The sequence below is a fragment of the Aplidium turbinatum genome, chromosome 1 (assembly GCF_918807975.1).
Source record: "Aplidium turbinatum chromosome 1, kaAplTurb1.1, whole genome shotgun sequence".
Taxonomy (NCBI): domain Eukaryota; kingdom Metazoa; phylum Chordata; class Ascidiacea; order Aplousobranchia; family Polyclinidae; genus Aplidium; species Aplidium turbinatum.
In genome coordinates, this window is record NC_137472.1 from 23,115,505 (window position 1) to 23,129,500 (window position 13,996).

At 38.1% G+C, this 13,996-nt stretch overlaps 1 protein-coding gene across 1 annotated transcript in view; it reads left to right on the forward strand.

Annotated features, from left to right (window-relative positions):
* The window catches only part of LOC145770231 (uncharacterized), an 80,945-nt gene that overhangs the window by 25,737 nt on the left and 41,212 nt on the right, over positions 1–13,996 (forward strand). Inside the window, exons 4-5 of the mRNA XM_082581830.1 lie at positions 7,076–7,257; positions 12,792–13,033. Coding sequence (XP_082437956.1) covers positions 7,076–7,257; positions 12,792–13,033 — 424 coding nt within the window. The remainder of the gene's footprint in view (positions 1–7,075; positions 7,258–12,791; positions 13,034–13,996) is intronic.

A 13,996-nucleotide genomic window follows, 5' to 3' on the forward strand; every position in this document is an offset into this window, starting at 1 on the left:
TAATTCCCCAGCAACAACACTTCAACAATCGGAAACTTCACTCTGCCAATTTCGGTAACCGGCCCTGTGTCAGGAGCCTCTACAAGTATAGGCTATGCGAGACTACCAGGAATAACCTATCAAGGCTTTGTCAGTCCGAGGATAAAGATTCAAAACCAACTAACCAAGTTAAGACGCATAAATTTCTGAGAAAACTGCTAGCCTATTCAAATTTATTGTCTTTAAACAAGTTCAGTGAAAAGTGTGCAGCTGGCTTCTTAGTTTGCAACGGCTTTTTTCCAAATTTACTTCAATGGAAGTGCTCACAATTCGAAGTCCATTTTTCAAGTATTCGTCTGTCAGAACCGATCGATAGGAAGATGCCATGCCGCCCATTTTAGAAAAAAAGTGTTCGCACAAATACGTTGAGCCAAAAAGAGCCATTTTTGAAGCCATGGATTTTTTCAAATGTGGAAAGTCATCTTAGTTGAGATGTTTTCGGTAAAAATCGCCAAGATTCATTTTTAAATACTTTGCTTTCAAATCCGTTTTTCTCTTGAAGGTCAATAAGCTTGTTTGTTTATCTTTATCCTGCATTGCGGGAAAGCGGACTTGAGCGCTATGCATCGGTGTACGCCTTCCGACATACACCTGACCCACGCTGCAGCCGACTGCAATGTCTGTTTCCGGTTGTCTACTATACTTATGACTTAAATTTGGTACTACCCATTACTCGAAATCGATCACTAGGTAGAGGCAATTATCGTTAAGTTTCTTGCCCAGAGAAACAACAGCAAGTGTGGGTGGTCAAGCAGGTGGCCATGGCTCAAGTTATATCTGCTGGTGCTTTGTCAATCTCTATTGAATGGCGAAGAGAACGTACCAAACAAATGTTCATAAGATTTGAAGTCCTTGAAACGAGCCAAAAATTCATACAACAACTTTTCAAGTTGGTCTGCAAATTCAGTTTTCTTCTCAGTATGCAACTATGCATTCCATAGTCTTTCAAAGTTGGAAAGTGAAAAAGATTTCCTGTCTGTACGTGAGCTTTCCAAAGTCGTAAATTGTTCATAATGTGACCATACATTTTTATGTTCCAAATAATTAAATACAATGGATTAGCGGTGGACGATAGCCGGTAGGAGATTTCCAAAATGGTTAACAAAAGGTGCGAAATCTACAATAATCCGCTCCACAATGAATTGTTCATAGGTAGGCCTACCAGACTAAACTAAATTATAAACACGTTTTGCGGGCCGGACACAATCCAAAATTGGCATATCTGCGCGGGCCGCACAGTTTTTCTTCGCGGGCCGCACGTTGCACACCCCTGTTCTAGATGCTACAATGCAAACCTTATGTGCGCCGCATGGCAGGATGTCAGTGCACAGTTGGCTGGCTCAAATTCTGGAAAATTTTTTTTTTTTTTTTTAAATCTTTTGTCAGTTTGTAATAATGTTCCTTTTGGTAAATGTATCTCCGACACCACATTTCACAAAAAAATATTAACGTTTGACCCTGGTTCATCTGGTATCGAATTTTCGCTTATCCTTGAAACTTCTCACTCGCAATCTTCTAATGCACTCTAGCATCTCAATGGACACAAAAATAGGCAGTAACACAAACTTGTGACAAGCAAAGTGGTTTAATTAGCAACTCCATGAACACTGACACGTGTATTACTTTCAAAATGTCGAATTCTACCACATTTCAAACATGGTTTTCTTTGTGCACCGTTCTGAATTCGGTTTCAGCAAGAGGCTGTTTTGTTTTTCACGGAGGTCTTTGTTTTTCACGGAGGAGGATGGTAGTCTGTGACAAGCCCAAGAGCTAGTTCTGAAGAGTGATTCACGACCTTGAGATGAGAAAGTCGTCCTCTGATGCGGTTATATTCCTCATCTTTTTCCCAGGGAGAAGGTCGTTCGGATAGAAAGATAGGCTCCTCATTAATAACGTTGAAAAGCAATCATGACCGTGCTCAAAGTAAGTCTTTCAGCTGCGTGGAAAATGTAATGGCAGGCATCTGCTGCTCAGCACTTTTCAAAGAAGATTCTTTGCTATATCTCTTCATGGCCTTAGCCATACTTTGTGTTTATTGCACAACAGCGTCACTGAAGAGAGAAAGGACGACCAAACGCCCTGTCAGCACCAAAAGTGGTTTTCAAATTGACTAGCCATGACTTGGCTGAATTGCCGAAATCTCTCAGATTTATGTTCTTTTACATTGGTGAACAACATTTTGCATAAATTCAAGAGCTTGAAAAAATGTGAAGCTGCTCTTGACGATGCTTTGACATAGAACAGGCATAGAAACTTAGTAAGGTCCACAATTTTCATCAGTTGAGACTGGAATATCTTTCAACTGGTGCTGCAGCATAGCAATCTTAATGGTGTAGATTACCTTCGCCATCCAGCGTGCATGATGGCTTGCTCCAGGTGCCTTCATTCTAAATATCTTTCCTTCTGGCAACACCCCCCCTGCAATATCATTATCATCCATAAGCTAATTACCACAGAAATGTGATATTTCCGCAATAATGTAGAGGCTATATAGGAAAAACAGGATACTTAACAAGAAAGATGAGGGTCAACTCCAAAATTTCTTGATAAGCTTTTCTAGAAGTATCATCAAGTAATGCAACTTGACAAAAGGAAATGGTGTTTTTGTGTTTAGTATTTTTCTTCCTGAATTTTACTTCACACACTTGGAAGTCATGTTTGTCAATGGAAAGCCAGCGGCCAAGAAGAACTTTAAAGGCTGCCTCATTTGGTAATTTTGTGGTGCTATGCACCAAAGCAACAGCCGCTCCACACAAAAGCTCCAGCACATGATGTCGAGAAGCTAGTTGCAATAGACTACTTCCAAATGCTCTTTCCAGGCACACAGTTAATAAATTAATGGTTTCTTTTTTCAGTTTTGTATTTAAAGATAAAACGACTGTCTTGTATCATTTTCTAGACAAAAGGTCCTAACAGATAGCCTAAATATAATGTGCATTTGCTTCAAGACATATTAACTAAGTCCACAGATTTCTTATTCACCTAACCCGCAGAACCAACATCTACCACCTTGTGACTATAGCTACTAACTCCTTGTACAAAACCTCAATACTTCACTGACATCGAAAAGGCTGTAAAATGACACTAAAAGCATGCACTATTAGTGATTCTCAGACTTGGAGCAGGGTAAAGGTGTTCCACATGGAAGTTAACAGAGGAAGTAACGTCAAAATCACGTGGTCAAATTTTGGAAAATCCCCTGATCAGATACTGCTTAACCACTTCAAAATTGACTAATTTTTTGGAAAAATTCATAAATTCTCCTTGGGTGAACCAGGGTCAAAGGTCAAAACCCAACAAAAGTGGCGTTTTTCTACATTACCTCTGTTTTCGTATGCCCTACTCAAAGCTACACAGCAAGTACAGAGCTAAAAATAACACGCTTAAATACGGAGTATTCAGGTCATATTAACCACTTCCCATCGGTATTCGCGCGCTGCGATCGTGACGCGGTAAACGGCATTTTTTTCTATTTTTTCTCGCGTTTCTGCATTTTGCACTGTCTTGTATAAAAGCAAACATTGTCAGTGATTGACATTTAATTTTACATCAAAATAAAAGAAAACTTTCTAAAATGAATGCAGCAGTAGTGTCTTGTGTAAAAGCAATCATTGTCAGTGATTGACATTTGATTTTACATCGAAATAAACGAACACTTTCAACAATAAAAACAGCAGTGGTGTCTTGTATGAAAGCAAACATTGTTAGTTATTGACATTTGATTTTACATTGAAATAAACGAACAATTTGAAAAATAAAAGCAACAGTGGTGTCTTATATAAAAGCAAACATTGGCATTAAATTTTACATCGAAATAAAAGAACAAAAACAAAAAAACTTTGAAAAAGAAGTCAATAATTGGTTTTGGTGTGGTAGTTTTTGAAGCATGGTACAGGACAAACCGATACCTCGCACTTGTCACATCGATACTTTGTTTCTTTTCTCTGACCATTTTTTCTACATACAATATACCGTTGATAATTTGAATTAGATTTTGTAGGCGGGTTTAACTCCAAAAAATGTCCATCTTTAGCTCTGAGACGGTCAGGGGTGGGAAAAGATCTTTTTCGGCCAGGTCTTGGATACTCTGGAATTTCTGCCGATTCCAACATCTCACGGGCTAGCATGATTTTGAAGTTTGCCAAAGTCAAGCGTCCATGCTCTTGATGGAGATTTTTGAATAGCAGAAATGAATTCACCAATGCTATGTCCACCATGTAAAAAAACAACTTTTTGTACCACCTTGTGTGCTTTCTTACAGAGCGGCAGGTTGCTGAAAGCTGATCTGAACGATCAACTCCCCCCATCCCTTGATTGTAAGAAATCACACATGTGGGTTTTATGATGGGATTTCCATTGAGGTTGGTTTTACCTGTTGGACATAGTTCTGATGAATGCCATGTAGAGAGCATTTTTACGTCCTTTTTGTCCTTCCACACCATTGCCATCACACCATTTGCCGTCTTGAACACGTGCTCTCCTCTTTTTAATTTCTTCCCTGGAAGATTACTTGGCATGTGCTTCCGGTTCAGCCTAACTGTGCCAACTGTGTGGGTTTTGTTTTGCAGCAATGTGCAAAATAACTGTGGACTGCTGTACCAGTTATCGATATAAAGGTAATAACCTTTTCCAAGTAACTCATGGCACAAATCCATGACCACTTTTGTACTTGCTGGTACAGTACTGTCTCGATCCTGGCCACTGTATAGTTTAAAGTTCCAGGTGTATCCACACATACTCCCACTTGATTCACAGAGTCGGTACAGCTTTAGTCCAAACCTTGCCCTCTTTGAAGGATTGTATTGTTTGAACCGCAGCCTGCCATGAAATTTAAGCATGGATTCATCCCCAGAGATGTACTTCTGTGGAGAATATACTTCCTGAAAGTTATTTAGAAATACGTCAAGGAGAGGTCTTATTTTGAACAAACGATCAGTTCCATCATCCAGATCATTGTTGTTGAAGTGAAGGTGCCGCATGATCCTGATGAACCTATCCCTCGGCATGGTTTTTCCGAACAACGGCACATTGATCATCCCATCTTTGCTCCAATACATCTGCAATTCTGGCAGACTCACCACTCCCATCATGATGGATGTAGCCAAGAAAACTTTCAGTTCTTCTGATGTTGTGGCGTAATATGGCGTTTCATGTCGTCGGGAATTGGTGGCTTCAGGATGCTGTGTGGCATATAAATTAGTCTCCCTTTCGATGTTTTCAAGCGTTTCGGAAGTAACGAAACGTTGAAAAATGTCCAGGGGCGAAGTACTTTCATCGAGGTTCACTAGAATGCCACTAGTGCCCACAAAAGGAAAACTTTGGGGATGAAGTTCATTTGGACTCCAATGCCAAGTCAAGTTTTGTGCCACACTCTGATTTGGTGACCTGGAAGGAGTTTCATCCTCATCATTTTCACTGTCGCTTGAGTTCAGAGAAAACGTGTCAACCAAATTTTCCAATTCAGCAACATCTTCATCTTCGGAACCGGACTCACCAGACGATGCAGAGCCAAGAATTTGTTGAAGACCAACTTCAGCATCAACAGTAAACACTCTTCTCGCAGCCATTTTTCAAATTGATAACGTACTTTGTAAAACTTATATATATCACTGAAAGACAAGAAACAAAAACGCATAAAATACATTGTAAGCATTACGAAAAGATTACTGGAAAAATACTTTGGTTTACAACAAAACAAAATTCGCGTAGCCACCCCTTACAGCTAAGCAACCACGACTTTGAGTTCGGTTTACAACAAAAGAAATATTCGCGTAGCCACATCTTACAACTAAGCAACCATTGGAATACCTTCAATTCGCTCATGCTGAAACAGTAGCTCAGAAAGCTTACGTCACAGGCAAAATTCTCACAAACAAAATTCCGCTATAACATTGATTTATTACTGCTAAATCATTGCCTCAAGATAACAGAACCATTAGGTGATTCCCCTCTCAACTGCTAGCAAAGGACGGCAAAAACCGACTACCGCCGTCAAACCAAGAAAAATCTGTCGGGAGTTGCCGACATCCGACGAATTGGCACGGAAAAAAATGTCGGCTATGGCCGACCGCCGAGCGGAAGTGGTTAATTACAAGGTGCAAAATTTGCTGCAAAGGATTTGCAAACTAACTACAAAAATCACCACCGTTCCGTCTAAGAGCACAGATATTTGGGTGTTTCTATCACGTAAACAAAGAACATGCTAAAGCACCTGAATGCTGTCCAATGCAGAGGTATCGCTCAGTCAGATGCTGAATTTGCAATTGCATTTCTTCCAAGACCTCGAATTCTTGAAGAACTTTCGCCACCCACTTTGTCGCCCACATTGGCCATCACCCACATGGTCTCGCCCAAGAGGGTTTCGCCCAGATGTCGTGTTCTGCTTAATAATTCCTGGGATGTATAAGCCTCTTGCTGGCCAGTCTCTTCTGACATAGTGTTCTACAGTAGCACGGCTATACAAGTACAGTACCATAGACAGAGAAAGCTGCAGTGTTTGGTCAACCTCCTTGCATTCCCATTAAAATACCGAGATCTCCACAAATGTTCCATTTGTATTCACTGTGCTGAATCGCACTAAGGAGGATTTCAATATTTTTCGAAGATTTCTGCAAATGCACAGAGTGTGCTAAAGGAACATGATTTTATATTACTATTGTAGAGAACAGGCTTGATGCTTCTTGTGAAAGAATCCAAGAAGAGGATTAATTAGTTTAACCCTAACTCAAGCTTTTATAGATGAAGCTTTAAAAACAAAAAAATGTGAGAATCTCAAAAACGTAATGTGCTAGAAAAAAAATTGAAGACATTTTTAAATCAGCGTCACAAATACGTTTAGGGGCACATAAAGCCATGTCTAATTTAAATTTGCTGTTGACCAATATTTTAATGGAGTATTTGCTTTGTATGATGGCTTTTATGAGGAAATCGCAACTTGCAAAAAAGTGCAGCACTTTCCTATTTTTGCTATTGTTTTTGATTGCAATAGGACAATTTTATTAAAATAAAGGCTTGAATTTGTTCCATTGTGATGTAGATTGATGGAAAACGGCACATACAATGTGGAATTGTTTGATGAATTGGATAACGAGTGCAAACCTGACAACACCTTGTCTGTTAACGAGCGACTGGTACATGAAGGATTGGCTGCTGGACTTACTGCACATAGAGTGGTCACTAACTGTGACCTCAACCGGCATTCTTTTTCCCCTCCAATAGGTTTGTAATCATGAAGAGCCACATTGACTCTGCACATAATTGCAGTTTGTTTAGTAGCATATGTACTAGCTTTGGTGTGAATTTTAGGAATAAGCACACAAAGTCGATTAACGCAACCAGATTTAACATATTTACGTTTATTTTTAAAAATAAATCTTTAATAAAAATCAATGTTTTGATTAAACAAGTTAAGATTATGTTCAGAAACAGGTCTGAAGATCAAACTAAACTAAGGTCTTAGACATAAAACGCAACAATCCATCGTCAAGACACACATTCATTATACTATAATATGCTTGCGGCTCGTCTTTCTTGCTCTGCATATTTAAATTAATTATTTTTTTGTTCTTTGCGTATTTGTTAATACCACCTTATGTGAGCTAGATCAGTGGTTCCCAACTCGTTTTTCAGGCGACCCATTTTAAAAAAAATTTCAGTTCGGTAAAATCTTGCAACCCAAGCAAATTGTCGTAATATTTTAAAAGCCATACAAGATTGTGTTGCAAACAAACAGCACTACAAAAGCAGTAACTTTTTCCGAAAATAATATGTTTATCAAATCACTAATGAGATGGCTGTGCTGGCTTGTTGTCAGTGAGTTTTTGAAATCGAGGCGTTATTTTGCTTAGGCATAGCCGCATGTCGGCTTTAACTTCCAGCCGGTTTCGCTGTTTAGTTTTCAATACACACATGGCGCTAAATCCAATGTTACAAAGCCAAGTTGTTACAAGTGGAATCTTTTTTTGAATCCCCAATTGTGAAACTGTGGGATACACTTTGTACATGGAAGCCCAAAAGTGGATGTTTGCAGAATATTTGGGGTATTTGTCTTTGAAAGACACAAAAGAAATATGGTTTGCTACTTCTGTCGTTATGTCCATAAACTGTTCTGCAACATGAATGGAAAGTTGAGGCAGATCTTTTCCAACAAATGGATCAATTATCCAATCATTTTGGTTAGGCTATTACGTGTTAGAGATTCTCCATAGTAGTGCACAAACTTTTTGGCAAACTGTTCCAGGTGTCTAATTATTATCGTTTGCTTAATATCAACTTCATTGCCACAAATACATTGCGTTAGCTGAGGAAATATATCGTACTTATCTCTGGTGACATAACTTTTCCAGAATATGAGTTTTTTGTGGCAGAAACTTTTGCGGCGCATATAAATTTAGAGAATTCAGAGAGTCAAATATATCGGCAAGGTAAGCAACTTTTGCCTTGAAATCTTCTTGCAAAAACTTCTCTGCTAATCTCACGCAGTTCTGTTGCCTCAGAAAGATAGCAATCTCCTCTCGCAAATTACAAACTCACTTCAGGACACGACCTCGTGACAACTATCGCACTTCTGTGTGCAATAGCAATGCTTGGTAATTATCAGAATCCACAAAGACGAAAAACAAATGCCGATTTAGTGGACTTGTTTTGACGAAGTTTACACACTACACATCATTTAACTCTTCGTGCTGCTCTTGAGACAACTTTTTTGCAGCAAAGGCCTCTCTGTGGAGAAAGCAATAAGTCCATACAGCACTTGGGGCTTTGTCTTTGATGCGTTTTACCACACCAGACTATGCGACGTCCAACGTGTGGAAAACTTTGTCATAGTTTGTCCGACATAGCATTCGTGACATATAGTGCACGTTACAATATATATCATAGAGTATTTTGGCAAAAGTTCTGGGGTAGGTTGCCAGGTCTCTCCCCAGGCCAGAGCCGTTTAGCCAACGTATATAGCATACGTTGTTGCCACCTCTCCACCACGTTGAGGAGAACGGTTGGACTTGGGAAGAGGAAGGGGGCGCCCAAAAACAAGATGGCTTGACACAATTGTAAATGACAATGGTATGGAAGTGCATGAATTGAAGGAGGCTGCGTGGGATCGAGAAATGTGGAGAAAGATGACGTATAGAGTGACCGAGAGTCGCAAACGACTGAACGGATGAAGAAGAAACAATATATATCCCGTAACTTTGTCAAGTTAATTTATGTTTGAGACTGAAATTTTTGTTGGGTTTACATTTAATAATAATAATAACAATAATAAAAGCGAAAATTGTTAAAACTTTTTGCACTATACGATCATGCTACACAGCTTTCCGATGTCTCGACATGAAACGCTTCATGACTTGTGTTTATATTTTTCAGTTTTGTGATCATTCTCTTCACCCTTTAAATTTTTTTTATTGTTATTTTTTTCGCTCAAGATACAATATGCCTGAAAAACAAGCGACCCAAAAAAATTATCAGGCGACCCAACTTTGGGTCGCGACCCATGAGTTGGGAACCACTGAGCTAGATGATGTTGTTGACTTTTGAGCTAGTCAGAAGTATTGATCACTGTGCTATTTTTTTCTTTTTGATGAATTTAATCTTTAACCACATCAAATATAGTTATATAGACTGTAGAGGTTTTAGGGAGTAATCACTAATCACTATATCACTATATTTGATGTAATTCGCTCTGCTTGACTTTTTGCTTGTAATTGAGCACTTTTGTAGTATTAATACAGTAGTATAATATAATCAAATATAGTTATTACTATCTGAAGCCTTAACAGCCTGTTTCACCTAACGGATCATCAGAAGGTTATAGTAGTAGTAGTATTAGTAGTATAATATATATTTATTGTTTTATCTTTAACCACTGTATTTTCGTGATCAGATGCAGATAAAACTACTGTATAATTGTTAGTCCTAATGTGGGCACTGTGAGAATTGTGTGTGAACATTGTTTGAATTTTGTTACACAAAGTAATCTTGTAGTTTTATTTTTTGTTGCTCTACAACAGCTAAGGTCTTGAAAGGGCTCATTTTAAATTTTATATCAGGTTTACAATGTCATCACATTATTACCTGACTTGCTCTCACTGCGTTATGTAAGAAAGAATACAATTGGTACCGTTTTTTAAAGTCTTTGGTTTGACCCAATCTGGAATCGATCTCAAATCTACCAGCACCAGAGCTGAAGGCGAAACCAGGTGTCAAAAATTTATTTTAATGTTTTTTTTTCTGTGAGTGTTAAAAAATAAATGCAAATATGATATATCTGGTTGCGTTACACAGCTTAATGTGCTTGTGGTACAACCAGATAACAGGCCTCGAAATTCGTTTTTGTTGACGGCGGACGAACGTGTCCGGTCTGAGCAGCTATTTCGGCGGACAAATTAAGTCTCACGGCGGACACACCAGTTGTAGCATCGATTGTCATGCTTAATCACTTTATCTTGATAATTCTTCACCATTTGAGAACTAAAACTACGGTTTAGAAGGCTTTTTACAACTTTAGCAAAGTCACTCTGGAAAGCTTTCATCACACCAACGACGTACCGGTACGCTTGAAGAGTCAAAGCACCGTGTAGCTGCTCAATACACCGCATAAGTGAATTTTCCCTGGGCCTGTCTTTCTTACTGTAATACCAAAACTTAACAAATTTTGCTGCATCTTGCTGTAGTAGCCTACTCATATAATCTAATTTTGTAACCAACCTTTCCTTATCAATATTACTCGGAGATCAAAGCCATACATTGTGACGTAAAACTTGAACTAAGTTGCGCTGATTCGTGTGGAGGTACCCGCCCTCCCATCGATTCTTAGCGAAGAATTCACCTTTGTTACCCTGATTCAATGTCAATATTGTTGAAGCAACGTCAAACTCGAACGTTTTTATGCTTGAATTGAAGCTACCCAGACAACAAAATCTATCATTTCTACATTGATTCAACATCTGCGTCTACATTAAATTAATATAAGAATGATAGATTTTGTTGTCTGGGTGAGAGATACAGTAGCCTATTCACATTTTCTAGATGCGCGCTAGAATGCGCGGGAATTATATTCTTGCAACAATTGTTAGTAGGCTAATATGCAATGACGATTTGTATCGCTAGTTCCTGTGTTATTTCTCGGCGGACAAATATGACCGATCTAGATGGTACTTCCCGCGGACATCACATGTTGTGACGGCGGACATGACCGCCGTGTCTGCCGTGAATTTCGAGGCCGGAGAAACTCCCTACCGAAACTCTGTCATTTTAGAAAGCAGATTAAGCTCACACTATATTATGTTTGTATTGTGTGGGTGTACTTTTAAGCGAAATTGCTGATTTTATTGTTTTATCTAAAATTAGTGTAAGATAAATAGGCCTATGCAGTTTTGTTTTTTTTAATGCAAATTGTTTAGTTACGTTTTAATGATTTTGAAGTATTGTGAAGAGTCCAAATTTGTTGATCAATCTACATCTGTATGTGTTATGATGTTTTTGATCAGTACAGCTATCATTTTGACATGTGGCAGCCAAATTATGTAAATCATATAAGCAAAAGCAGCCAGTTATTTTGTGTGGAAATGAAATGCTTTGTATTGTTTGTAAGCCGAAATAGTGTTGTGGGTAATCCAAGTCTGTCCTGGGTTTTTGTTTGTTGTGAGATTTACTCAGTACAGTTGTCATTTTAAGACAAATATAGTTATTACTATCTGAAGCCTTTACAAATTGTTTCACCTAACGGATCATCAGAAGGTATTATTCAAATAGAATCTATTTGAATAAGACCTTCTGATGATCCGTTAGGTGAAACAATTTGTAAAGGCTTCAGATAGTAATAACTATATTTGATTTAATTCGCTCTGCTTTGCCTTTTTGCTTGGCATTGAGCACTTTTTGTAGTATTAATAGTTTTCATTGTTATAGGGTTAAGATATATTTTGAGGTCAGTACTCTCATTTTTACTGAAAATAAATTATTTTTAAGGTTTTTTATAATGTTTTCAGTCACTATTATTGCCACCATTTTGGAAACTTGCATGTGTGCATGTGACCTGTTTTCTTTTTGTTTTTGCTAAATCGTTTTGGTCGTTTGTTAGATTTTGCTTGACTTTTTTGAACAGCCAGCATTGTGTTCGCTAACCATACCAGTTTTTGTTTGTCGTATCCAGGCTTATGCCCGGTGATTGAAGATTTAGATTAAGTGGACGGGAAGGTAAGGAAGCCAATCTTTGTGACCACCTTCAGGCATACCTTTAAGTGTCTTGCCAAAGACACAGCCGCATGATCTTGAGCGGTGTCGAACCGGCGCCCTTTTGAACGTCGTTCCAAGGCTCTCACCACTCAGCAATGCAGCCGACAAACGAAAAAAAACCATACCGGTGTTTCTCAGCAGTTGAGTGTATCAAGAATTGACAGTGATAAATACGTGTTTTGACCATGAGGCTGAGCTCCTCAGTGTCGCACCACTAATTCATGCCACATAGTTCTCAAACGCTCCTTTTGTCAGTCATGTTATGTACGTTTTGCGTCCAAACCGAAACTGAATTGACTAACAAAAGAGTGGAAGTTGCAACCCACTGTCTGTAAACTCTTACTGTTCTGAATGGCAACATTTTGAAATATTTTTAGAATGGTATTGATTGAGTTCAGCACTGAGTTCTGCCGCTTTGAACAAACACCTACTTCCTACATACATTTTGCCGTAAAGTCAAACACACACAAAATGATCAGTTTTGCAACATCTACTCACTGTAAATGTATTTGTAGATGCCGAGCAGGGAAAAGGAAAGTCTACCCCAATTAAACAAGCATCACCAACACAGTCGACCAGAATGTTCACTGGAAATGCAAAACTAATGGAATCCTCCTTCCAATCTTCGTCATGTTATGTCATGGTTGTACAATGCGAATCACCTGCTTCATTTCATGTACAAAATAAAAACCAGTGGGCCCTGAGCAATTCTCTTACTAGGGAATTGCATAAACAAATTACTGAACAAGACAAGAAGGCAAGTAGTTTCCCACTGAGATGATATAGTATACTGATAATGTCTTTGTGATTATTAGTGAAGTATCAAAGCTGGCATTCTTGGAACGTTTTATTAACTGGGGAAAGATTTTGATGATTGTAGGGCATGCGAACTTGTAGGTGCATGCCAGCTAATCATGCATGGGTAATTTAAACCCTATTCTGATTAAAGTGTAGCCTATCGTGTGGTTACTTTGTGATTCTATAATATTAATAATAATTCGAAACTGTCAATCAGAATTTGAAATCAAAATTCAAGAGGCACTTCAAATGAGGCACATGCAAATCTAATCTCAACAAGCAGTTATTTTCTGGAAAGGCATCTTTCTTACTGAACTCATGTCAGATTACATTTGCTTAATGTCATATTTGCTTCCTCAGATTATCTTTTGTTGCCAGTCTTGTCTTGTAATTACACTCTAGTAGACATTACAACTAAATGTTAACACCTTTGGTATATTTTCTTCGGTTGTGTAGGTACTTAGCTCAGTGCGTATTGCAGTTATTCAGTTATTTATTATTATCATTATTTACAGTTATTTGTTTTTTATTTACATATATCAGGAATTTCCTGATGAGGGCAAAGAGTTCTTCTCGAAAACACTTGAATTTATTATAATATGTTATTTTGTTAGAGTATTGTAGTTGTTTTGATTAAGGATGTTCAATCCCATTAAGTTATTGTCAGTTATCTGTTTGTGGTATTATAAAATTCCTTCTCACCTAAAGCTATTGTATCATATAAATGTATATTTTAAGTTTTACTACAATCCTTATGCCCAAAACTTTTTTCATAAACTATTTGTTATTTGGCTTGGTAGGTCAATGCTTTCTACACAAAAATTTATTTTTAACAGTAGAGTGAACTATCAATTTTTGAGAAAAACAGAAAGGGCAAAGTAAGAGCAATGTTTTAGTTAAAAAAGAATGAAAATTTGATAGA